This window comes from Petaurus breviceps, unplaced genomic scaffold (genome assembly GCF_028583685.1).
Source record: "Petaurus breviceps papuanus isolate PSGF00001 unplaced genomic scaffold, PetGlider_PUasm1.0 185, whole genome shotgun sequence".
Taxonomy (NCBI): domain Eukaryota; kingdom Metazoa; phylum Chordata; class Mammalia; order Diprotodontia; family Petauridae; genus Petaurus; species Petaurus breviceps.
This window is the reverse complement of record NW_027185797.1, coordinates 35,338,658-35,365,269: the sequence shown is the minus strand read 5'-3', so window position 1 is coordinate 35,365,269 and position 26,612 is coordinate 35,338,658. Positions and strand designations below refer to the sequence as shown.

Below are 26,612 nucleotides of genomic sequence, written 5' to 3'. Positions count from 1 at the left end.
TCTGAATTTGTATTTTTAGTTTTCTCATCACTTTCCATAGTAGCTTTTTAGAGTTGGGATTTTTTTTTGGTCATTTTCCCAGCCCATTTCTTGACTTTTAACTTTATGTTAAAGTTGGGCTCTGCTTTCAGAGTGACATGGGTACTGTCCTGAGCTTCAGGTTTTTTTTTTTGTGCTGCTGTTTTCAAAGCTAGTTTTGGGTCCTGTAAGTTTTGGGTGCTTCTGTGGTGGTGTGATGCAAGCAGAGGTGTGGTCATTGCCGTCCTGGTCTGTGTTCTGATCTTTATCCGGGAATGGACCTTATTCCCCTCTAGGTGCAAGCGTGTGTACTCCTCTTGGTCTCGGAACTGTGATCAGTTCCTTGCTGGTGTGTATTCTAACACGGTGCTCCACATTTAGCAGGCACTTAATTATGCTGACATCATGTGCATCTAATTTGCTATCCATCATAGAATACTGAAAATGAGAAGACAATGACTATGCCATAGAATCTGTCTTCTTTGCTCATCGCTGAGCTATCTGTTAAATTGTCTGGGAAGATTTTGAATAAAAAATGTAAGTATAGTCATCTGCCTTTACAGATGTATCTATGATAAATGATACCTCAAAATCTTTCATCTCTTTTGCCTCTCTGTCATCCTTTATGTCAGTTATACTGAGACTGAACTCAGGATATAGCTTCATATTTCCCTACCAATTTGAACTGTTTATTCTTTTAAAAATGAAATACCACAATCAAGTTAGCCAAAAATGCCTTCATACACATTGTTGGGCATTGCAGAGCCCCAAACAAATGATTGCTAAACCAAATTTTTGGCTTCCTAGCAGGCTACTGTCATGTCATATAGAAGCAGATATTTATTAACTCTTCCCCACCCCCAACACACACACACACACACACACACATATACACACACAACTCACTCAAAGCTGAATCACTGTTATTGTCTTTGTGCTGTGTCTCAGAATGAGTTATATGTAATAGAAGGAGCCCTCAATCCCTTCTTTCCTTCCCACTCTGGGTTTGATTTTCGCAAATATGGTTTCTTGAAGCCAGAGCCAGGCTGGGCATATGACTAAAGTCATCCTGTACCACTTGTGCCAAATTTTCTAAGATCTGTTTTCCAAAGCTGTCATCAGATTCCTTCTGTTCAGCCTCTGTAGGGAGGTGAGCTGGCAGCTATGCATTGATTTTGGGGTCCATCATTCAATTCAGCCTTGAGTGCAGAAGCTCTCTTGTTTTTCTGATTTCCCTGGACTCTCCGAGTGAGGCAAAATGACATTCCTACATGTCCTGTATTGTTTTCTTGGCACATCTGTGGATCACTTTCTCAACCTCCTGGCTTGTATGCAAGAGACAAGCTTGCTCTGTGAGCCTCCCTTTCCTCCCATGCTGAAGATGAACAGTACTGGAATCATCATCTTTGAGCTGTCTTGAAATGTGAATTTCATTCCTATGGCTGAAGTCAGCTAATTTCATAACAGATGCCAATGTCTTCCAAAAATAATATCCTCAGCAAACCGGAATTAAGGGGAGAGACCAAGATTGCTCCTTCATTTAGTCATTTAGATGTCAACATTAGCAAGATTGCATTGGCACTAGTGAATAATTCAATCATAAATGCCCACTTCTTCCTATCAAATTGTCCTTGAAATTCTATTTGGGGGTAGGCAATCACCTGAATAAGCACTCTGGTAGACGTGTGCTTACACCATAGCTGAATTGGCTCAACTGTGTGTGTGTGTGATGTTATTATATACACTTTATTATCTGCATTTTACAGTTGAGGAAGCTGAGGATGACAGTTTTCCAGCATCACGCACACACTAGTAAGTGTCTGAGGCTGGATTTGAACTCAGGTGATCCTGATTCTAGACTAGGTGCCTGATCCACTGCAGCGCCACCTAGCTCCTTCTAATATCATCAGGCTAGAGTCAGAAAGTACCTCAGCAGCCATCTAGGCCCTCATTTTGCATTGGAAGAACTGAGAATGAGTCAAGTAGGTTGAACAACTTGCCTGGGTTCTCACGGGTGGTAAGAGTCAGAGAAGGGGTATCTGGATATCTCATTGTTCCCAGAGGACAGGAATGTGCCACCTAGGTCATATTTCTTTTATTTGAAATCTACTGTTTTAAAGCAAATAGTTTATCTTTATCATGATACTTCTGATTCTTTAACAAAATTAATACATTTTGTTTTAGCATCACTTAGACCCCCCTCCCCCCCCCCCCCCGCCCACCACACACACACTTTTTGCTGTGCCTGTAGCATATTCAGCACAGCCTTGGTCACAGAGGCATGCCTCTTCACGCCTAAGTTCTTTGAAAGTACAATTCAGATTTTTGCTGTTGTTGAGTCATTTCCGTTTTGTTCAATACTCCATGACTTCATTTGGGATTTTCTTGGCAGAGACACTGGAGGGGTTTGTCATTTCCTTTTCCAGTACATTTTATAGATGCGGAAACTGAGGCAAACAAGATTAAGTGACTTGCCCAGGGACACATACAACTAGTAAGGATTTGAGGCCAGATTTGAACTCAAGAAAATGAATCTTCCTGGCCCTCTATTCACTGTACCAGCTAACTGCCCCTTCAACTTTATAGTTACCATATAACAACATCAATAGCAATAATAATAGCTGACATTCCTAGAGGGCATTAAAGTTCACAAAGGGCTTTACCTACACTATCCCACTTGATTCTCATAATAACTTCATGAGGTAGATTTGCAGATAAGCAGATGGACAGTGGGGATGGGATGTCCCCAAAGTCACATACTCAAGGTTACACAGATATTGAGTGTGATGGAAAGAGTTGAACTTGGGTGTTCCAGACTCTGAATCCAATACTCTATTCACTGCAAGAGAAATTTCTTGGTAAAATTTCTCTCCCTGCTAAAATTGCTTTGTATGTGTTCACTTCTTCTTCCCTGCTCCCTCTCCTGGTGGTGACTAGGTCAGAAAACAACCTGAGTTCAAACAGGGTATCTTCCATTTCTTGTCTGTATGTTCCTGAGTCAGTCACTCATCTTTTTTGGAGCCCAGTTTTTGGTAAAATGAGCAGATAGTATCAGGGGTGGGGAACCTGTGACATCAAGGTCACACGTGGCCCTCTAGGTCCTCAAGTGCAGCCTTTTTGACTGAATCCAAACTTAACAGAAAAAAATTCCTTAATAAAAGAATTTGTTTTGGACTCAGTCCAAAGGCTTCAGCCAAGGACCTAGAAGGTCACATGTGGTCTCGAGGTCCCAGGTTCCCTACCCCTGGTCCAAATGGTTTCAAATGTCCATTTCCTCTTGAAGTCTATGAGCCCATGATTAAGGAGTTTGATCATTTTCTTCTTTTCAAAAATGAAAATACAGGTGTGGTCAAGATTGTCTCACCACCTTTAAACTCCAACAGAAGCAAGCACATCATTTCTTAAGCCCCTGGAAAAGCAACCAGGCTGCTCATGTTACTCACATCCTTATTCAGTCATACATGCCCTGGATATTTCTTTTGCCACTTGTGGTACATGAATCACCACTGGTGAGATATTGCTGCAAACAATCGCACTTTTATTTTCTGATGGTCTTGAGGTTACCCACTGGCTTGAACTTTTCTGAAAATGTGGAGTTCCACAGAGTTTCACCTGGAATATTGGTATTAAAATACCTAGCTTTCAAGGTTGGGCCAAAATGGTAGAGAAAAAGGAAGAAATGTATGGAACCACCCTCCTCCACAATTCTTCCAGACAGATCTGGAAAACACACTGGTCAAATCCTCATCAGTAAATCTAAGAAAGAGATGAAATCATGGTGAAGTAAGTTTCTAACCAGACAGACAGAGAAGTCTGAATACTCTATAAAAAGGGTCTTTCCAGTCCCGTCCCTTGTGGAGTATTCTAGCACAGAGAGATGCTATATGCATACCAATGCAAAAAGAGATCCCAGACCCAGCAGAGAGAAAATTGACCTTTTGGAAGGTTCTGGAACAGATAATAACTGACAGGTGCATTGATGATTGCTCAGTTCTGGGTGACAGATCCAGGGTGGACTGTGGAGGGGATCGTATATAAAGGTGAGGAGGGGTCACAGGCCCTAGGCTATATAATGAATAAGGAACCTGTTCAGAAAAAAGCAACTGTACATGTGTATGTCTCAAACTAAGGATCATAGCAGATTCTCATGTACAGATTCAAACCCAAACCAAATCCAATTCAAATGCAATGTAGCAGAATGATCAGGGAAGAAATCTCAGGCCAAAGGGAAGCTAGTTGATTGCTGGTGGCCAAATGCAAGTCAAAGCAGTTGACTGAGACTCTAAATGAGACAAGCCCACAGACCTGTTACTCAGACCCAAACCCAGTCAGGAAGTTCCAGAGCTCATACCAGAGGGAAATCCACAGGATTGAGGAGCACTGAAATCTTGGAGGTCCCCATCCGTAGCTGTCCTTGAGATCTTGGAACAACACAACACTCAATACCCCAAGAAAGGAGCAAGAGGACCAGTCAGATGTTCACTTCAGGAGTGCACAGAGCCTCACTCATATATATAGTCTGGAAAGATAAGCAAACAAAAATAGAATTCCATCAAAAGATGCTATTATAATGATAGGGATTCTCAAGATATAAACTCAGAAGAGGAAAATGATTCCAAAATATCTCTAAGCAAAGTCTCAAAGAAAAACATGACTTGGGCAAAAAATAAAGTAAATGTTAAAAAAATTAAAATGTTTTTTATTAATAAAATTGGAGAATCATAGGGGAAGAAGAAAAAAGGGGAACATGGGAGAAAGAATTTGAAAGGGAATCAGTAGCTTGGGAGAGAGGTAACACCAAGTAACAAACTCCCTGAAAGTTAAAGTTAAAGAAAGCTTTGAAAAAAAGAAGCTAATGACTCCATGAGGCATGAAGAAATGGTAAAAAATAAAGGGGAACGTCTGAAAAATAGAAGAAAATGTCTGGTATCTTAGCAAAAAACAACCAAACAAAAAAACTGAAAGTGACCTAGAAAACTGGTTGAGGAAAAAATCATGAATACCTGAAAATCATGACCAAAGAAAGAGCCTAGATGTCACATTTCAGAAATTCTAAAAACAAAAACAACAAAAATTTATCAGAAGTCTTGGAACCAAAGGACAAAATAGAAATGGGAAGGATACAGAAGTAACCTCATGAAAGAAATCCTATAAATGAAAACTCCAAGGAACACTATAGACAACATCCAGACCTTTCAGATAAAAAAATACTCTAAGCAGCCAGAAAGAAAAGATTGAAGTACCCTCAGGATCACAAACAATTTAGTAGCAACAATTCTCAAGGCATACTTAGCTTGGAATATGATCTTCCAGAAGGAATAGTAAAATTCTATAGAAGGAAAAATGAACCTTTAATGCAATTGAGGAATTCTAAGCATTCCTGGGGAAAAGACCTAAGTTATTTAGAAGCTTTGAAGTACAAGCACAGGATAATGAGAAATATATATATTTTTAAAGTATACATGAATGATTAAGGAACTAAACAAGAATCACTGTTCATATTCAAATCTGGGTAATGATGCATGTCCCATCTGTATACTCTCCTAGAGAAAGTCTATTTAAACATCAGAATGGTTCTATTATGCATTGATGATATTAAAAGAATAATGGAAATTAAGGGAAAAATTCACTAGATTAGAAAAAAGGGAGATTAGGGAAAATTATTTCACATATTAGGTGTGAGCATCTAAAAGTATATGAAGCCGAAGAAGAAGAAACGGAGGAGCAGGAAACACTTGAACCTCACTCTCATCTGAATTGTGAAAGGAGATGACACTATACCCCAACACATATATACAGAATTGAAACCAAAAACATATTTCACTAAAAAGGAAAACAGGAAGAAAAGGAGAGAAGAGAAAAGGGAAAATAATAATATCAAAATAAAATTTTTATTATGTCATAAAATATTTTAAAATTTTTTTATTAACTTTAAATTATTTTATTATTATGAAAGTATAAATTATTTTTATCAAAAATAATTTTAATATCTCATTTGTTGGTTACATATAATTAAAAACTGAGGATATGCCAATTATTTGGGTAATGACTGAATAAATTAGGTATATGAATGTGATTGAATACTATTATGCTGTGAGAAGTGATGAAAGGGATGGTTTTAGAGAAACCTTGGAAAGTTTGTATGAACTGATGCAGAGTGAAATGAGCAGAACCAGGAGAATAATTTATGCACTGATCACAATATTCTAAAGTTATACGACCCTGAAAGACTTGGGAACTCTGAGCAATACACTGATAAGCCATGATTCCATAGGACTCATGATAAAAATGCTACCCCACTTCTCAGAGTGGTGAAGGACTCAGTGTGCAGAATTTGACATTTTTTCTGGACATGGACAATGTAGAAATTTGCTCTGAAGGTAGAAAGTGAAACTAGAGTAGAGTTTTGAAAGAAACTAGATCCTTATAGAGTTAGGTAGGTGGCCAAGTGGATAGAACTCCAGGACTAGAGTTAGGAAGACTTGCCTTCTGAGTTCATATCCAAACTCAGACACTTATCAGTTAATAAGTTTTATTTTCTACATGAAGCCATTACTGATCCCCTGACCAGTCCATTAGTCAGTTAATAAGTATTTTGTGAAAACTGCAAGCTCTAGGATCTTTGCCAAGAAAACCCAATGGAAAGCGTTGATATTCTACAGTCCACAGGGTCACAGAGAGTCAGATATCACTAAATAATTCAGCAACAAGAATAACAAAAAGCTTACCATGTGCCAGTTAATGTGCTGAGTTCTGAGAATAAAAAGAAAGGCGAATGTACCCTCTTCCTCCCATGCTCCAGAAGCTCACAGTTTAATAGGAGATATAATGCACAGATAAGTATGTATAGACAGCACACACGCATATATACAGACATATACCTGTATAATGTACACGGACATTCACAAAGATGTGTGTATAGGAGCAATGACCTTGCTTTTATTTTGTTGATATAGATGCCAATATATGTATATATAATGGGCATTCACACATTTTTTACACGAAGGCAGGATTTCATTTTTGTGTCTTTATCTCTTGTGATGTTTGCTGATTACTCGATTGTGATTATGACATGTCTTGACATATCTTCAGTGCCCAAAGCTTTGAAGACATATTTTGCTATTTTTGGTCTCCACCTCACATGCTAACTTTAATCTCTGGCACTTTTCTGACCTCCTTAATGTTCCAGGCCTTAATGTCCCACAGCCTTTGATTGTTAGTCTGATACTCAGAGTATTAGGGAATCTGATAGTGACCTATTCTCATCCATACTTACTCACCATCTTCCGAGTGGACAGGTAAGTATTCATTTCAATCTAAGAAGTCATTTTTAAAAAGATTTTACTAGTTGAATTCTAGGCCAGCTGGATGGTATGCTCCATTAATCTTTGGAGGCAGCTGTCACATCCATAGCCAGAAAGGGTAGAACAGGAAGGAAATGGCTTTTCCATCATTTTCTCTTGGCTTCTAAATGAGGGGTCATTGGAGATCTAAGATTGGGTCATCAAGGTCTAAGATAGATAGTCTGACTTGAAAATGTCCTTCTCTCCTCATTCGTCACTGCCAGTTCATGCATCGAGTTTAGACTTGGAATCATCTGTGTTGTTACTTAGCTCCTCTTAGGCTTAAAAAAAATGGAACCAAATAAATGAAATTCACACATTATTAAGTGCCTGCCATGTAGCCTGGTGTAGTCCTGGAATCATGACAAAGGGGAAAAATGCACTGTATTTTTGCATCAGAGGACATCGTTTTAAATTCTGACTCTGGTATTTTCTAAGTAAAAGAGTGACACAGTGGGCTCTGGGACTAGAGTCAGGGAATTCTTATTTTAAATCTGCGTCTCAGGCACTGACCAGCTAAATGACCCTGGGCAAGTCACTTAGCCTGTTCGCTTCAGTTTTCTCATATGTGAAATGGGACAATGATAGCATTTACTTTCTAGAGTTTTTGTGAGGATCAAATGAGATAAAAATTGTAAAACACTTAGCACAGTGTCTGGAACATAGTGGGTGCTATGGAAATGCTTCTCCTCCTCCTCATTATTATCATTATCATTACTATTGCCTTGTGCCCTTGATCAGATGACTTCCTCTCTCTGACCCTCAGCTTCTGGAGCTGCAAAATGAGGCAGTTATATTTGATTATTTTCAAAGTCCCTTCTCTTTCTCAATGATCCTTTTTTAATGTGTGCAATGCACTCGGATAGACATTGATGATAAGATGTTGAGATTCAATCATCCTTTCTCTCCTCTTTGTTTGGGAATCTCTCTTCATCATTGAAGGTAACAATCCATCCATGACTTAGTAAATAAGTTATCATGAGTAATTTGAGTCAGCTAAGCGTTGTTACTTTTGCTGTATATTATGCCCCTCTCTGTCCTTGTGTTCTCTGGCCTGCTTTCTCATTCAGTCTGTAGCCACACTAGCGCTGGATGGGACCTCAGAAATGTAACTGCACCACCTTTTTTTCAGGGTTCTAGGGATGGGGGGGCTACTTTCCTATGAAACAGTAATAAATCAGTTTATTCAATTTACTCTTAGCCAAAGCATGACGATTACCCAGCATTCCTCAGCTCCAATAAACAAACTAAAGACTAAAAACCACCTGAAATGTACTCTTCCACTAGTGCCCACAGTATTATTGGGGAATATTGGGCGCAAACCTAAAGTATTATGGTAGTGGGTTAGATGGGTAAAGAACATAGGTGCCCAGGGCTACTCACTTGTCTGGAACTGTGGATCTTGATGCCCTTTCTCAGGAATTGTCTTCACAATTCAGTACAGCAGCTTAATGGAATGGTTGGCTCCATTGTAAGCTGGACTGCTCCCAGAGGTACCCCAATATTACTCTTCTGCTGGGATGTGTTGCTTTGCTGTCAGATCAGGCTGCTCCACTGCTAGATGGCTGGGTTAGTCTTCCACAGGAGTGGACTATTTAGCGATTGATGCAGACTTCTTTATTTCACTTCCTTGGAAAGGTCAGTGACCCTTCTTAGTCTGGAAATTGCAGAAATGTCTCTGCTTCTGCTCCTTGGTTTCTGTGGAATTGCTTCCTCCCAGGCAATAGGTGGCAATGCAAAGAGTTTTTTTTAAAGCAATTGGGGTTATAATTTGCCCAAGGTTACATGGCCAGTTTTGTGTGTGTGTGTGCGCGCGCGCGTGCACACGCGTGTGTGTGTGTGTGTTAAGTATCTGAGGCCAGGACTGATCCCGGGCCCTCCCAACTCCTGGGCCAGCACTCTTACTCACTGTGCCACCTAGCCACCCCTATGCAAATTTTCTTTTTATGAAAAAAGAATGTGCATTCTTTTGCTAATCTACTTTCCCAGGCAGCAAATGGCAATGGGTTATAGACCTCATTGTCACTTTGAAGTCATGTCTTAGACCAATAATCCTGGTTCAAGACTTGTGTCCCTTCAGTGAAACATTTGAAAGTGGTATATGTTTATTTACCAGTATATTGACAAATTCTTATCCCTGCTGGCTTAGTCATAACCAGGCAATGTATATTTGTGCAATAATCACAAAACAGTTCTGCAGTATAGGTTTCCCTACTTATTAGCTCCTGATGACTTTATGAAAATGAACCACTGAATAACAGTATTGGGCATTAAGGAAGTATTTCCTCTAGGGGCATGCATTGTCTCTAAAGGCAGCTATCATAGTGTGTTTTTTTTTTTGGTAGGAAATTCTCCCTTTTTTTGTTGTATTTGCCCCCTTAAGTCAACAAAATCGCCAAGTCTGAAAGACTTTATGCTAGTGTCAGAGGCAATATTCAAACCTATCTTTTCCCAACTCCAAGTCCATCATCCTTTTTAATACACATCTACACCTGTACAACTTTATATGTGTAAATAAGCAAATACAAGGGTATTTGATAAAGGAGTAAACTCAGCCACTGGTGGCATCATCAAAGTAAGTTTGGAAGGAAGCTAAAGAAATCAGAAGAGTATTGGATGTCATAGATAGGGTTAATGTAAATCTTCATGTATGTTGACCTTTGAATAATCATACCTATTCTATTTATACTTATGAAAATATGTGTAAAAGTACTTTTATTATACATGTCTTTGTTAATTCATTTATTGGCTCGATACATCCTAAGCCCTTGATGATTGTGCTGCTGTGAAGTTGATAGAATCTGTGGCATTTCCAGTTTTTCATGAAGTGTATGCAGTTTTGATTATTAGAATCTCATAACTTACCAAGATAGCCCCATGAGAAAAAGAACCTGTGATAAATAAAGGTTCTGTTCCTCATAGGACCTACTTGTTGAGGTCACAGTGACCTGTAGCAAGCACGGATGTTGTTCCTCATAGAACCTTCTTGGTAAGTGGAAGCTGCCAGTGACAAAAATTGTGCATTACAGGGAATAATTTGGATCATACTTGGATCACAGGGAATAACTAGGCTTGGTTTGTGAGTTGGGTCTTCCTTCTCTGTAAGGGAAAGAAAACTGGAAGGGAAACTGAGGATGACTTTAAAGAGACCCTGAAATGCCCCCATGCAATATGCCTTCTGATTACTCCTTGCTCAACAAGGAAGAGGTCAATAGAGTATTCAGACAGGTTAAATAGGTTTGACTGTTTGAGTGCCCAGGTCAGTGACAATTATACTGAAGATGAATAGAGAAATCTAAGAGTCTATTTAAAAGAAAGAAAGAAGTGATAGAACTTAGTGATAGATTAGATATAGACAAAGGGCGAGGCAAAGAGAACTAGAAAGTATTGAGTCTGGATGCTGATGTCCTTGAAAAAAATGGGGAAGTGGGCAAGGTGGGAAATGTCTAGAAGAACATCAAAGAAACAAATAAACAAACAAGGATTTGGCACTGGATGAGATGTGGGAGAGAATTTGTCCTTCATCTTACAGATAAGGAAACTGAGATATGGAGATATTAGGTGCCTTGGCATCACAACCCTCCCAGGGACAACTTTTTCATTTCTCTTCTTTGATTTAACCTTTTTCTCCCTTGCTTTGCAGTTGCTATTTTGCCTCTCCTCTCCTCTCCTCTCCTCTCCTCTCCTCTCCTCTCCTCTCCTCTTCCTCTTCCACCTCCTCTTCCTCTGTCTGTCTGTCTCTCACATTTGTGATTAGAACAAGCCCCTTGAGGTCAGGGACTATCTCATAAAGTTAAATAATAATAAATATGTTTAATTTATTCATTTACATAGGTTGTAAGCAATAGTTATGAATTTCCAACATAGTCCCTTTGATTCCAGGCTAAAAATTTGTTTCAGACATGTTGAGTTTGAAATGGATAATGAAAACTTCTAATTGGATATTAACTATACTCACATGGAAGTGAAAATAAAACCCAGGGGAGGGCTGGAGATAAGCATTTACCAATGGTTTGTATAGGCCCCCAATGGAATTCCTAGTCTGAGGTATCATTATGTTATGGAGGTGTTAATAACTTCTTAAGGGTTAAATTAGTAGATTCTAAGCACTGGCAGGTAATACAGAGTTGGAAAGGCTTCACATCGATTCTTAGCAACAGACTAGGTTGTTTTATGAGGTCCAGCCTAGGCAAGTGTCATCATCAGTAGGATTACCACTAGGCTATCAAGAAACAACCCACTATGACTTTCATTCCTGTGATTCTGTCTACTTCAGTGACTCAGAGATAGGTGCAGAAAAGAACATAAATGAAGAAAATACCATGAAGATAATTGCAACATAGTTACCGATCTCTACTGCAAAGGTATAGCAGAAGAGAGAGTGGATGAAAAGCCCGCTAAGTCCCTGTCGATAGATCAGCAAGGACTTCATTCATTAAATACAAAAGTGGGAAAAAGTGAGAACAATGAAAAATATGTAGGAAAGTGTAACTACAAGAAGAAAGAGGAAGCTCATATTTGTGAAGTACACAGTAACTTGGTGCTTCAACTATGGAAATGCCATTAATGATGAAGCATTCTCATCAGCTTTGTCACTGTGCCCTTAGTACCATGATTCCTTGCCATCCGATTTCCAGCTACAACTTTCTATGTGTTGTCTCCATCATTAGAATGGGAGTTCCTTGACAACAGGGACCTTTCTGTTAGTTTCTTCTGTGCTTTGCTGATAGTAAGTATCTAATAAATGTCTTATTCATTAATTTATACTTCCATATCATAAATAATATAAAGAAGAATTCGCATCGAGCATAGTAAAAAAAAAAGAAATTGATTAGATAGTAACTTATAGGAAATGAACAGGTAGCAATGTGAATTTTATGCTGGAATCTACTGTCCATCTGTCGTTATACACTTTGCTTATTAGAGCCAAGATTAAAAAAAATAAATTAGGAGAAAGTATAAAAATCAAAAGATGAAAAGAATATTTCATGTATTTATACCTGAATCACTTAAGGTGTTGTCAGCAAAAAAGAGGAAATGGAAAATGGGACAACCATTGACCCAAGATGTCATCATTTTCTATGGGTGTTTCATTAATGTTAAGATATCACCATAACTGAAAGGCTAGAAAATCTTTGAAACTGTTTCACCTATCAGATATCTTCTTTGGTCTTTTGAATAAATGGAAATACTATGAAGATAAAGATAATATAAATTTCAAATATAAAGAAAAATTTAAAACATAAAGAAATAAGGAGGACCATGAGCATTAAACCTGTCCTTGATATACAGTGTAATAAAGTAAAAATGTCAAGTCACTAAATAAAATGAAGACCAAAAGAGAAGGTAGATGAGACAAAGTGTATAGGAAGGAATGCTTTGCTGGAGGTGGCACAGTTGGGAACATCTTGAGAGACCAATTCTCCAAATTAATGGAAAAAAAAGAAAATAAATGAAATATTGAACGATTGGAAAAAAAATCTTTTTCCAAAAGGTCATCAAGATGGTCTCCATAATTATTGACCTAGATTTCTACATTCTCATATCTAATACTACCATTTTTTTCTGATAATTCTTAATTGGTACAAATTATAGAATAATAGTTTTCAAAGAATTTTTGTTTTTTCACCCATGGGGCACTAGAGGCTTTCATAGGGGGAATTAATAGGCTGTAACATATTACCAATCAGGGATTTCATGGAAAGAGTTGCACATAAAATATCAGTCTATAGATATAAGACCAAAAGGGGAGATCAACTAGAGTGGGAAGGGTAATCAAGTTTAATTTGCCCCATGGTATGCCAAGAGCCATAAAACAATGTCTCTGATCCATTACCTGGAAGCCAACTGAAGAATATGGACAAGCATCCAAGATTAGAAATTCTAAGTGGGTTATGGGAAATGCAAAGAGACACTGAGGTGATTTCATAGACATGATATGCTGAAGACAATGTATCAATACTAGAGGTCTAGAGCTAACTGAGAACATAAAAATCATCTGATACTCTCCCCTCATTTTACAAAAGAGAAAATTAATGTCCAGAGACTGAGTTGACCAAGAAGATCACAGAGGCAGCAAATGGCAAAGACAAAATTTGACCCAATTCCTTTGATTCCAGAACTAAGGCTCTTAGTACTGCACTGTTTTTAAGGACCAAAGGATTGAGTCCATAGGAAATGGCAAGATGGTAGAAGTCCTCCAGGGGGACCTGAGGGATTTAGCTCAATTTAGGGGAAGAGGAAATTCTAGGAAAGGATAAAGCAATGGAATATTTAGTGATAAAAGAACTACCATAGGCATAGAAAGCCAATATAAGAGAGAAGTTTTGACAATTAAAGGAAGAGGTATTGTGTGAGAAAAAATGTTCATTTCTCTCAGATTATGCTATTCATACTCTGACCATATGATCTCCATTATACAGGGGTGGAATAGTCGTATATATTAGTCAAATGTGGTTATTGTAGTCTTTTTTTTTGTTTTATTAGAAGGGATGTTTTAATTGAAAAGGGGATATATTGATAAATAACTATGATATAAAACAAAAACAAACAAATAAAAAACAAAACAAAACCAAGGCATGTATCTCCCAAGGGAGTCAAAGACAGAAACAAAGACCCAATATAAACCAAAATATTCAGGGCAACATTTCTTTGTGGAAATTATACAGAGGGTGCACTAAAAGAAATGAGAAAGTTTGTATACACTGATGCCTAATGAAATAAGCAGAATCAGGGCAACAATCCATAATAGCTATGATGATCTAACATTTATACAGTGCTTTCTTTGTGTCAAGCACTGTGCTAAACACTTTGAAATCGTTCATCTCATTTGATCCTCACAACAACCCTGTGAGATAGGTGCTGTTAGTATGTTCATTTTATAGGTGAGGAAATTGATGCAAACAGGTTAAGTGATTTGCCCAGGGTCACACAGCTGGCAAGTGTTTTAGGTCAAATTTGAACTCGTCTTCTCGGTGCACACTAGCACCACCTACTTACAACAGTGTCGATGAAGACAGTACTAAAATAAGTTAAACTCTAGAAAAAGTTACCATTTTTCCAAGTAACTAATGAAACATACACTCTCAGAGAAGGACAGAATGTTGCACAGCTCCTCAGAAAAGTCCATTTTATTGGTTGTTTTTGTATAACTGTTTTTGTTTCGTACAATAGAGTGAGAGGATGACTAAGGGGAAGCATATCTACAAATAACCATAATATAAAAAATAATTGTTTTTCTCTTCAATAATTCAATGAATTTCAAGAAATTTTTCTTTTCAAAGAGTGAGGGTATTTAATGCACAGAGAGGCAGAATTGGGGTTAATGAGTAAAAACAACTGATTTGGGGCAAGGAGGAGAGTGGTTTTGGTAACAGATTGGAAGGAGAATTAAAATTACACGGACCGTTTTAGGGAACGGAAACAGAGGAGGTAGACACATAGGTGAAGGGAGCCCATTGTTTGACAAATTTGGTGACAAAGAAAGTAGATTATGAATTCTTCTGTCCGGCTTCCAAGGGTCTTTATATTTTGGATGCACCCTACCTACCATTATTTTTCCACCACCCTCTAACAGAAATTCCCCAATCCTGTAAAGTTCAATAGTTCACACATGCGCTATTTGATTTCCTGCCTCTTTGGTTTTTTTTATGTTAATTCTCCTTCCCCCTCTTCTCTCATTGCTCAAACCTCCTTTCCTAAATACCTTGGGTGTGACATGCCCTGTGGAGCCTTCCTGAGGACTCCAGTCCACATTGAACTTTTCTTTTTGCTGCTTTGCTGTTCCCAGTACATTTCAGAAAGTTATCACTTAATTATGCCCATATTTGTTGTTTTATGGGTGTTATTATTGTCACTTTGATGCCCAGGACCATGTGGTCACATAGCTCTCAAATGATCAGTAACAGTCCTAGCAAGGGAGTGCTTGGGGTATCAAGGGATTATCAGAATTGATAAATTGCCCGATTTCTATCAAGCCTAGGGAAAAGGTTGTTATACAGATTAGCATCCAAATGAAGGGAGAATTAAATTATATCCTAATTAATGGGATGCAATTGATGAAATGAATCTATTTTAAACACTTTGACAAAGGGCTAATTTTCTATATATAATCTCTACATTTGATGAAAATAAACTTCCTGGGTAGGATGACCCATCAGCTTGACTTATATTATTGTGTAGTTAGCAGCTGGACATGGGGAACTTCATCATTTTTATGTCACTGATCCCTTGGACAGTCTGATGAAAATTATGACACCCCTTCTCATAATTAGGTTTTTAAATGTGGAAAACAAAATACATGAGAATACAGAGGAAGTCAATGATACTAAAGCACAAAAATCAAAACAAACAACAGTCATAGACCCGAAATTAGGGCTCCCTTACTATAGGTTTTAAGACTTGGAATTGAAAAGATCTGGGTTCAAGTCCTGCCTCTGAAACATCTGTGCTGTGGAGCAAAGGCAACGTACTTAACCTCCTAGTGACCCAAGGATTCTCTCAGACTACAAGCGGTCAAGTTATTTTCATGGAGGAAATTTATCACAGGTCAGGAACAGCTCCCCTATCTCCCCACCCCCCATAAAAAAGAAAGGAAAGATACACTTTTTTTTATTATTATTAACTTGGTTCACAAGTCATAGTTAAGTGAAAGGTAGTGAGAACCTCCTGAGAAATGATGATTTCAAGTCAATGGGCCCTCCACTTCTCCACATCATGGTTTTACAAGGATTTATAGATCCTGGGTTTGCTGGGGAGTTACTTCATTTTTCTATGATGCATTGCAACCCACCTCAAGGTTCAGGAATTCCTTGATCATGGCTAGATCTGATTGCTGTTCTGCACAGGAATTCTGTATAAAATTCCAGAACATGAGTTAGAAATTGACTTAGAGAATCCAATAAACTTGCAAGCTTTGGCCGACTTCCAAGCTAAATTTATAGACTGGAAAAAATATGGCCTTCCCATTGTCCTCTTTTTTCTTTTTTATCCCCTTCAGGATAGTTTTGTGCGTGCGTGAGTGTGTGTGTGTGTGTGTGTGTGTGTGTGTGTGTGTGTGTGTACAAACACACACATTTATCATTTTGCTGACTTCAGAGTTGGAAATTGAATTTTCATGGCATGGAGTTCTGATGAGGGTGTCTGAGCTCCAGCATTTTTCAAGGTGACTCCATGCTCCATCTTCCACCAAGAATGCATTTCTTCCCTTCCTTTCCCTCCATCAGGACCCAGATGGAAGGAGATATGAAGTGTTAGGCCTAAGTGAGGCTTGTTAGGCCAGTGACCGGGGTGCCTATTGACCAGCTGGGATCAACCCCCTAAAATCCTCTAGTTCCTTCCAGGCTCCAACTGAGCCTTCTCTTTGAGACATGATATATGCAGCTTTAATTGGATATTTTATTTCTGCTAATTCTCTGAAAGGCTAATGGGGGCAGAGAACAAACTCAGAAGCTTCTAATAGGTTCCAATCCTGTTTGCTGGCTGCTCTGTATTACACGAAGAGACAAGAATTCTTTTTTTTTTTTTCCTTTCCCTATCTGATAATTGAAAACCTATCTTGTTCTTACAGAATGGGTTTGCAGTTGTAAGATCCCCAGGCCATCACGCTGAAGAGTCGACAGCCATGTAAGTACCAGGGAAGACTGGCCATCCTGGAGCTCTGGGGTTACTGGCAGTCACCTGCACCCTCTAATTGTTAACAGATGCCTGCAGAGGCTTGCGAGGTCCTCCCAGGAGCAGATTTATGGCTTCGGAGATCATATAGCATTTTGAGAAATGCCCTGAACGTTATTTATAATGTTTTTTTCCTGGCTGATTTGCTTTCTGATTTCTCTGTTCTCTATTTTGCAGGGGCTTCTGCTTTTTTAATTCGGTGGCTATTACCGCCAAATACTTGCGAGAGCAGCTCAAAGTAGGCAAGATATTGATTGTAGACCTGGTAGGTATTCTGGGCAAGCTCGGTCTTCTTGTTCCCAGAGGTGAGAGAGAGTGGGTTTGTTTCCCTGTGTCCAGATGCCTTGCCTTCTAAATAATTCAGGAGTGCGTGGACTCCCAAACCAACGTGGAAACTCATTAAATCCGGCCTGGACATTCTGAAACCATAAACATGAAGCTTTCACTTTCACAGCATTAACAGAGATTTAATGAGAAGAAGCCACAGCTCGGGGCAGCCTTTTTATGGTCCTTAAATGAATTGATACTTCCAGTGTTAAAATAACCCAACAGAACCTGAGTTTACTTTCCCCCATAGAATAGAGGCCCTAACGAGTCCGATGGGCTGGAAAGAATGCTGTTGCTGTGGTTACCAAATTGGCCACTTCCCCTGCCTCGGATCCCTTGGCTTGTTGTGTAACACTGGGATCATTCAAACAAGCCCGCTTGTCATTCTCCAGCCTTGGATGCCAGGGTGGGATGTCTCCCTGCAGGAAAGCAGGCCGATTAGAAGTCAGCAGCACTAGCCTGGGCCTCCACTCTGCCAGGCTGCATTCTTGCACAATGGAGTTATAATTTGCTTAACAAATGGTTTGTTTAAATGCGGGTGACATTTGGCATGTTGTTCATAGTGCGTGCATGAATAAGGGATTGGAGTTTTGCCTCCCCCAAAAAGGACCAGCTCGGTGCACGGACCCAAGGAGAGAGGGAGGGTGATTTATGAGGCCCATGCTGGCTGGGCCGACAGTTCAGGAGAGAGGTGTAATAGGTTGTCTGACAAAGCATAGACAGGAAATGAACCCTGGCATCAAACCCTAACCCAGGGCATCTGCACTTAATTAATTTTTGCAGGTGATAAAAGATTTAAAGACAAAATATGTTAAAGGGTTTTTTTTTGAAGTGCATGGCTTAATAGTCTAAACCTTGTTCATATCTGCACTCATAATTAAATCTTATGGGGAAGTCATGGCCTTCCCATCTAGCACTTTGGTTCAGTTAAGCAAACACAGCAGAAATTGAAGGAGAGAATGAATGGAGGTAGGAAGGGGGAGAGAAGGAGAAAGAGAGAGAAAGAGAGAAAAGTTGAAGGGAAAGAAGAAAAATAGAAAGGAGTAAAGAAAAGAGGAAAAGAAAGAGAAAAAGTAAAGGATTAGAATGGAGAGAGAAAGAGAACAAAGAAGAATGGAAAAGAAAAGAAACGAGAAAGAAAGATAAGGAAAATTAAAAAGAGACAGAAAAAAGCAAAAATAGAGAAAAAGAGAAAAGAATGAAGAGAAAAGAGAAAGAATGAAAAGTCAAGAAAGAAAAAAGAAATAATGAAAGGGAGAAAGAAAAGAAAAAGAAAGGGAAGAGTAAAAGAAAAAAGAGTGAAAAGTATGAAAAACAAAAGAATAAAAGGAAGGGAAAGATAGAAAGAGTGAATAAAGAGGGGGGAAGTAAAGAAAATAAGAGAAAAAGAAAGTGGAAAGTGGGAGAATTTTTAAAAGAAAATAAAAGGGAGACACAAAAAGAGGAATAATAAAGAAAACAAAATTAAAAGGGAGAAAATAAAAGGAACAACAAAGAATAAGGAAGGAAAGTTAGAGAAAGAAGGAAAGAAAAACACATGGAAGGTAAGAAAGAAGGAAACAAGTTAAAGAAATCAAGCAAGACTATATGAGGAAACAAAAATGAAAAAGAAAGGAAGATAAAGGAGAAGAGATATAAGAAGGAAGGAAAAAAGTAGGAAAGAAAAACAGGAAAAAGAGAGAGAAAGGAAGGAAAGAACAAGAAAGAAAGAAAAGAGAAAGAACAGAAGGAAAAAGGATAGGGAAGTAAGGATGAATAAATGGTAACATGTAAAGACATCCTTATTTATCAGGTTGATTTATCATGAATGTGCGTATGTATACACATATAATGAACATTTCAAATGAAGGTAAATTATAGAAAAATGATTTTCTGTTCTTTGCTAGGATATATTTTAAAATGTACATATTTATGCATGTATGTATATGCATAAACCCAATATACTTCACCTGTTTTATGAAATGGCAATGAAGACCATATTCTGATCACTTTTTCATTGATATTTTACTGACATTCTTCTACTCAACTGCAGCCCAGAGCTGGACTTTAATGAAAACAAAGTTGGCAAATGTCATGTGATAACCATAAAACAAAATCCCTGAGATGAGAAAGCTCGGATTTGTTTTCCCATGCACATTAAAAAAATTCAAGTTTCATCCCCCTCCCCCTTCCACTCAATAAAAACACAGTAAACTTGTTGAAGTTTTTAAAGATACAAGGTAATTGCTGTGTTGCCATGGTGGCTGTTTTTATTAAAAGATTAAGTTTCAACAATGTGCTAGAATGTAGGATTAGGCTGAATTTCTTTGCCTCTCACAGCCTCACTGTAGCAGAAGCACATATTTATTCATTTACATGAATGTATGTATGTAGATATAATATATTTTATATAAGCATGTGCAAATATATGTACATTTATACACATGTATGCATATGTGCATTGTATATCTACATGTACATGCACGCACACACATAAACATATACATACATACACCATAAATGATAAGAAAGGATGCGAATCCACATAGAATACTAGAGATTCCAAATGCCTGGTTCTTCTTTGTTAAACTTGACCATTCTGGGGTTCTTGACTGCAGTGGAGAGCAGATTTTGCAGAGTCCTTCTAGATCTTTCCCTGTGTAAGACGGACGTAATCAATCATTGCTCAGAGGTGCCTTTGATAGGAGAATGCCTGATATCCAGATGCCGAAAGCTTGAAATATAGGCTGAACTTGACAGTTACTCATTTAAACTTGAGTTAGTTTATGACTGCGTTTTTCATACTTAAGAGGGATATTTGTGATTTCCCCCGCTTCATTTTTTTTGTTGGTTAATGCAAGGAGAGAAATGGTCCAGGTTGGGGAGTTGGGATGTAGAGAGATCTGATACAATTTATAAAATGGTTGTACCAGAGAGCTTTGAAGGAATCCTATAGAGAAACTGTATTTTTCCTCATTCCCATCTAAGAACATGATTTTCCCAGCAGGGATATATTGGAGGTATCTATTGCAGACTGTCTAAATACCCAGAGTTCTGTTCAAATGGACTGCCTTGGAGACTGCTGGCCCACATAGACTCCAGTGTTATCCTAAACACTGCAGCTGCAACAGCTATTTTGAGGGAACAATCTGTTTCTTCCAGCTGCTGGAGAGGAATTTTGAAAGTGCCACGTGGCCTGGAGACATCCCTTCTCCCTGGCTGACAGATCTATTCTACAAGCTATCAAGGGAGAAAAAGGTGCCACTTATCCAGACCAGGAGAAATCTTGCCCTTTCAAACCTCAGAAGGACATAAGCTGGGGGACATGTCTCTTCCTTGAATGGCATTAGCTTACCCACATGCTCCATACTTTCAGAGGGGACTGCTTCCATTTGGCATATTTAACTGCGAGCTTGTGTTCTGATTCTGCCCCTTCTCTGAACCACAAAGGAATTCTGAAGGTGTTGGTGGTTCAGGCAGAATTAGTTACCATTATCTGTAGAGTTTATTGACCTCTTTTCCTAGAAGATTCCAGTTACCTTTAGCAACCTTGGTAATGGCTAAGATCCCTTCCTGCTCTAGAGTCTATAAAATGATTAGATGGAGGTGGGTAGTGGTAGGTTATTTCTATACCTCATCTCCCTAGGTTTTTAAAAATTATGACATTCACTTTGTGAGACTGACCTACACCCGTACCATGACATCCTGCCCAATTCTCCCAAACTATAGACAATCTCTACCTTTCAGGATAAGGCAAAACACATACAATTAAGCATATGCAAAGTTTTACAAAATAAATGAAAGAGAGATTTTTTGGGGGGGAGAGATGGGACTGGAACGATCAGGAAAGCCTTTCAAGAAGGGGATGCTGTATTTCTGTTTCTTGGGAGAAATGAGGAGTGAGTACATTTTAGCCATGGGGTTCAACCAGTTGAAAGCCACAGAGATTTGAGCCGGATTATCATGTATGAGGAACAGTAAGAACATCTTTTTGGCTTGGCTGTAGAGTGCAGATAGCCACAGAGCATGACTGACTAGAAATGGGCTCTCGAAGACTTCGTCCTCAGGCTCCACAGAACCAGCTTCGCTAAGCTCTTCATTGCTCTCGCTAGTTCACCGATGTTTGGAATGTCTCTGTTTTATCACTCACAAATCCAGGGAAGCCGAGTTCCTCGTGGCAGTCCTGGCATTTTGCATGCAGTGATTGGAAACTAGGCCTAAACTCTCCCACACCTTGATTCAGGCATCAGAGGCACAGAAAGTTTCTCCCTAGGAGGCCATGAGTGTTTGGTCACCATTTTTGACTTCATAATTGAGGAGTAGTTTTCAATAGGTGGGCACAAAATAGTATAAAAGAGTGTGATTTGGCTAGTAGCTGCATAGGGGCATGGAGGACAAGAAAATGGGTAATGAAAAAGAGGAAATCTGCCAGAGCCTAAACAACATGTGAAGCATTCTGTCACTAGATGGCATGGGCCACCACAGGATCCCAAACCCAGGATTGATTGTGTAGTCTCTTTAATTTTGAGGCATCTTTTTCTTTCCTGATGAAAGATGAAGATTTTATTCATTGTTTTCAAACACATATTCCATTATATTCTTAAGACTAGAAAAAAAATGACACAGATTGTGATATCTTCCTTCTGATCCCTCATGCTTTACCATTGGGATATAATCTACTATTTAACAAGTTTTGGTGGAATGATTCCTCTAATTCAATAAATGTAATTCATTATTTTTCTTCCTTAGTCAAGAAAAAAAAAATCCATTACCTCCCTGAACACTGCTCATCTAAATCCTCTATTGATCCACATGCACTTCGCCAGGCATTATGGGAAAAAAGATTGGTACACAGAAGGCGAAATTCCTTCTTCAAGAAATCCAGGGTTTCATATTCACTAAGATTCATATCCCCCCTTTTATTCTTAAAACATCATAGCTTTAACTTCTTCCTTATCTTTCCCCAAATGTTACTTTAACCAGGGAACAAGATGGCTCATCAGGGCTGTTATTTACCTTCATTTTCATATTTCATATTTCTGAAAGTTAGAGGTAGAAGAGGCATAGAGATTATCCCATCCAACCCTCTCATTTTACAAGTGAGAAAATTGAGTTACGTAGAACTAAAGTGACTTGTCCAAGCTCACAGTGGTGGTAGGTCGGAGAGCCAGGATTTGAACCTATATTTTCTGACTTCAAGTGGATCATACATTCTGGTGCATGTATACAGACACAAACATGTATGATGTGTGCATGCACACATAAACATATATACATGTGGTTCATATGTATACATGGCATGCAGCAATGGCATGTATCACCATAGACCAGCCTAGTTCCAGAGTAGAGAGCCCACGAGGGTTTCTTCATAGCAGTAACTTTACAGCACTTGTTTGCTGGTCATGTCCCACTGGGTCATCTTGTTAACTCTCCAATACTGTGACATTCCTGTGGGTATCCAAACGGTGTTACCTTCCTCTGCAACCTGGGAGTATTCTTCAAGTCTGGTTTGTGCCCTGACTCTGAGGACATTTACTCAATAGCACCTACATTTCTTAGGATAACATACTTGCAAAAAAAAATAATGGGACTAGAAAGTTCTAGAGATAAGCCCCAGCTAGGAATATTAAGCTCTAAAACTAGAGAAGTCCTTGGACCTGGGCCAACTGCCCGCCCCTCTCCAGTTCTTGAAACAAGTTTCTTTAACACATTGGTCACAAAGTCAAATTCCTTTACCTTTTCAAAAAATATTAAATACAACCAGAGAGTCAGAAAGAATCATAAATGAGAAATATTGTATGTGGTTCAGAGTCACAGGGTGATTTGCTATTAGCCCATATTGTAATTTCCATGTGTGTTATCTCATTTCTTCTTCTCTCTCATGGGGACTTTGAGGAAGGTGAATCATCATCACACACTTTAGAGGAGAAACAAATATTGGTTCAGGAGCATTCCCTGGAACAGTATGTGGAGCTACAACTCGGTTGAATCCTGACCATCCTGGAATGATAGCCAACCAGCCAAGCTTCCCCTGAACATCCATTACTGATTTACAAAAACCAATTCAGAAAGGACTCATGAATGACTGATGTGGATGCCTGACCTTCCTTTCTCCATTTCCAAATCTTGTCCAGGTGTTAGGCTGAGAAAGCTACATGGCTCAGCCAGCATTGGGTATCCCAAAACTAAGAAGATGTTAGTGTCAACTAAAAGATCATGCATGGTGATGCAAGAGGAAATAATAGTCAGAAGTCTCAGTGTCTGCCTGAAATCACCTCTCACCAGACAGACGGTGATTGATGATCAGGGTAGGGAGAAGACCAGGGACTCATGAGAAAGACAAAGATAGGAAGTCTTAGTTTACTGTGATTTTTAAAAAGGTAACATTTCCTATAGGTTCTTGTAGATTTCTCTACCCAGTGAAGGAGAGCAAATCTGGAAAAATAAGAAGGATGCCAGAGCAAATTATAGAAAACACTGGTTACTTAAGTAACCCTCAGAACTTTAATGAAACATTGAGAATGAATGAGAGAGGACCACAGGGCTACAGGATGGAAAATGGTCTGGTTTGCAAAAAAAGGGAGACAGTAGCACCTATAAATTATAGATTAAAAATCTTGGGGTGGCCAGGTGGTTCAGCAAGTAAGAGCACTGGCTCCAGTGTCGGGATGACCTGGGGATCAAATCTGGGCTCAGATACTTGGGACCACACCCAGAAATAACTGGCTGTGTAACCTTGAGAAAGTTACTTAACCCCGATTGCTTATAAAAAAAAAAATCTTAACTTTATTTCCAGTCAGACTTCTAGAATACTTTTACCGAATGAATGCCAAAAGCCAGGAAAAGAAGTCATGATCACTGATCCATCAGGAAACCCATCTCGGTTTCATGAAGAACAAGCCATGCCAGCCATTCTGCTTCTTGGACAAGGTTGTTCCTCTGGTAAATCAGGAAGATGTTGAGGCTGTGGTTTGCCTAGGTTTCCACAAAGCCTTTCATGAAGTCTGCCATGCTATCTTTGCATATGAGACGGAGAGGAGTAGGTTACATGATGTTACATTTAGGTGGAGTTGGAATAGGATCTGTGACTGGACTCAAAGAGTGGTCATTAAGGGTGGGATGTCAGATGAGAGGAATTTCTTCAGTTGAGGTATTTCCTAGGGATCACCTATTGTCTAATGTTTTAATTGTCCAATATTGTATTCTTTAATATCTTTGCCATTGTCTTATATAAAAGCATAGATGATATAATTGTCAAATATTCAGAAGACGCAAATTTGGGATGGAAAGTGAACTAGAAATGGTATAGTGGATAGAGCTCTGGTCCTAGAGTTATTTAAACCTGAATCTTAAGATCTTGCCTTAAATACTTGCCAGCTATGTGATTCACCTTAACCTCTATTTGCTTCAGTTTCCATGACTGCAAGATGGTGATCAAATGACATTGGACTTCAAAAATCCTTAGCAGAATGTCTTGCACATAGCAACTGCTACATATTTCTGTGGTTGCTGCTGCAGCTGGTGGTGGTCCAGATTCCAAAATGTCTAGATAACATAGAATTTGGGGACTGAACCTGAGAAGCTAGAAAGTAATAGAGATAAAAGAAAAATCTTGCACTTGGATTAAAATAATTGATTCCATAAGCACAATAACATGGAGGCATGAATGCACTTTACTTTGCATCAGTCTAAAAATATCATCCCATGATTCTCTGCATTCATCATTGTCATCATTTCTTGCAGCAAAGGAAAATCCCATTACTTTCCATGACTACAACTGGTTAATTCATTCCCCAACCGCTGGATTTTTTCTATTTCTTTGATATTATAAAAGCGTCCCAAAAAGTAGAATATGGAAAAGGAACAACAGCAAAACAATTCCTCCGATCTCTTCTGATCCCATCATCCTTTGCTTTATGATGGCCATCTCATATACAACATCATGCTGCACATGATTTTGAAGGACCCTTTCCCATAAGAAAAACATCCTTGGCAATTTCTTTCCATTCCCTACATACTCTGGGAATATCTGAACAGAATCAGTCTATTATTTACTGGATTCATTCGAATCTTACTATGTCAGTGCAGAGGTGATGAGTTTTTATTGTAAGCATATGGGTAGTATTGCATATGAAATGCAATTGTTTGCCAAGTACTATACTGGGTAATAAAGATGCAAAGACAGTTATGAAAGTGGTTCCTGCCCTCAAGGAGTTCACCTACTATTTGAAAAAAAACCTGTTAGTTTAAGCTGGACTAACAAAATGTATTGGTCTAGTAAAAGGGATTAAGCGAAACTACATTAATATCTAGAAACATTCTTGATTTTTATTTTATCTCATCAAAGTACTGAAATGAGCAAAGCCTCCCTAGGGAAATAAGAACATACATTTCAGTTTGGAAGGAATATTAAAGATCACATAAGCATGAATTTAGAGCTGGAAAGAATCTTAAAAACACCTAGTCGGACTCCCTTATTTTTACAGATAAGTGAGCTGATGCCACAGAAAGGTGAATTCACTTGCCTGGGATCACATCACTGATAAGGTTTTGAACCCAGGACCTGTGAAACCAATGCCAGCACCTTTCCAGCTATTTTACAATATCCTTCCCCTAGTCTAACTCAGTCATTTTGAGGAAAGTGAGTCCTAGAAAGGTGTAGTGACTTACTCGGCATCACTCAAGGAGTTTTGTTTTGTTTTTAAACAGAGACTCCAATCCAAGTTCTCTCATTCCAAACAGAGCTCGTTTTCTTGTCTATAAAACAGATATATGTTCTTTTCTGTCCCCTCTTTAAAGGTCAAGTTAATATTTAATTAATAAAATCTGGATGAATTTGAAGTTGAAACAAAACTTTTCTTACAACGAGTCACAACAATATTGTGTTAGGAGAATACAGACAGTCTCAGTTATGTGGTTTGTCCTTTCCCAAGATTTCCAGAAAAAAGGCATAAAAAACAGACAAATAAAAACTCCCAAACACATTATTTTCACCAATACCTGGGTCCTTTCCACTAAGAGTGATAGTTTTGTGGTCTCTTCTCTCCTTCATTCTCAGTTCCTGTGCCAGAATGTATACACATTTCAGTGGAATCTTGCATTCTGTCTTAGAGGTTCTTTAAGAAACAAGTGTGCTTGGGACTCAGGCATTGCACACACAGTATTTTTAAACACTCTCTTCATATTAAATGAAACTCCCAAACGTGAGTTTGAAGACCCACTACAAAGCCCACAAAATGGTTCTTTAGAATTCCATGCCATTGGCAACGTTGG

General features: G+C 38.7%; 1 protein-coding gene across 2 annotated transcripts in view; it reads left to right on the top strand.

Annotated features, from left to right (window-relative positions):
• LOC138161813 (histone deacetylase 9-like) overlaps positions 1-26,215 on the top strand; it is a 139,401-nt gene extending 113,186 nt beyond the window's left edge. The window contains exons 7-9 of one of the 2 annotated variants that reach the window (XM_069088758.1): positions 16,930-16,985; positions 17,211-17,298; positions 24,136-26,215. In XM_069088758.1, coding sequence (XP_068944859.1) covers positions 16,930-16,985; positions 17,211-17,298; positions 24,136-24,147 — 156 coding nt within the window. In that variant the 3' untranslated portion in view covers positions 24,148-26,215. The other variant, XM_069088757.1, reaches the window with a different exon arrangement.
• Positions 26,216-26,612: the final 397 nt, after the last annotated feature.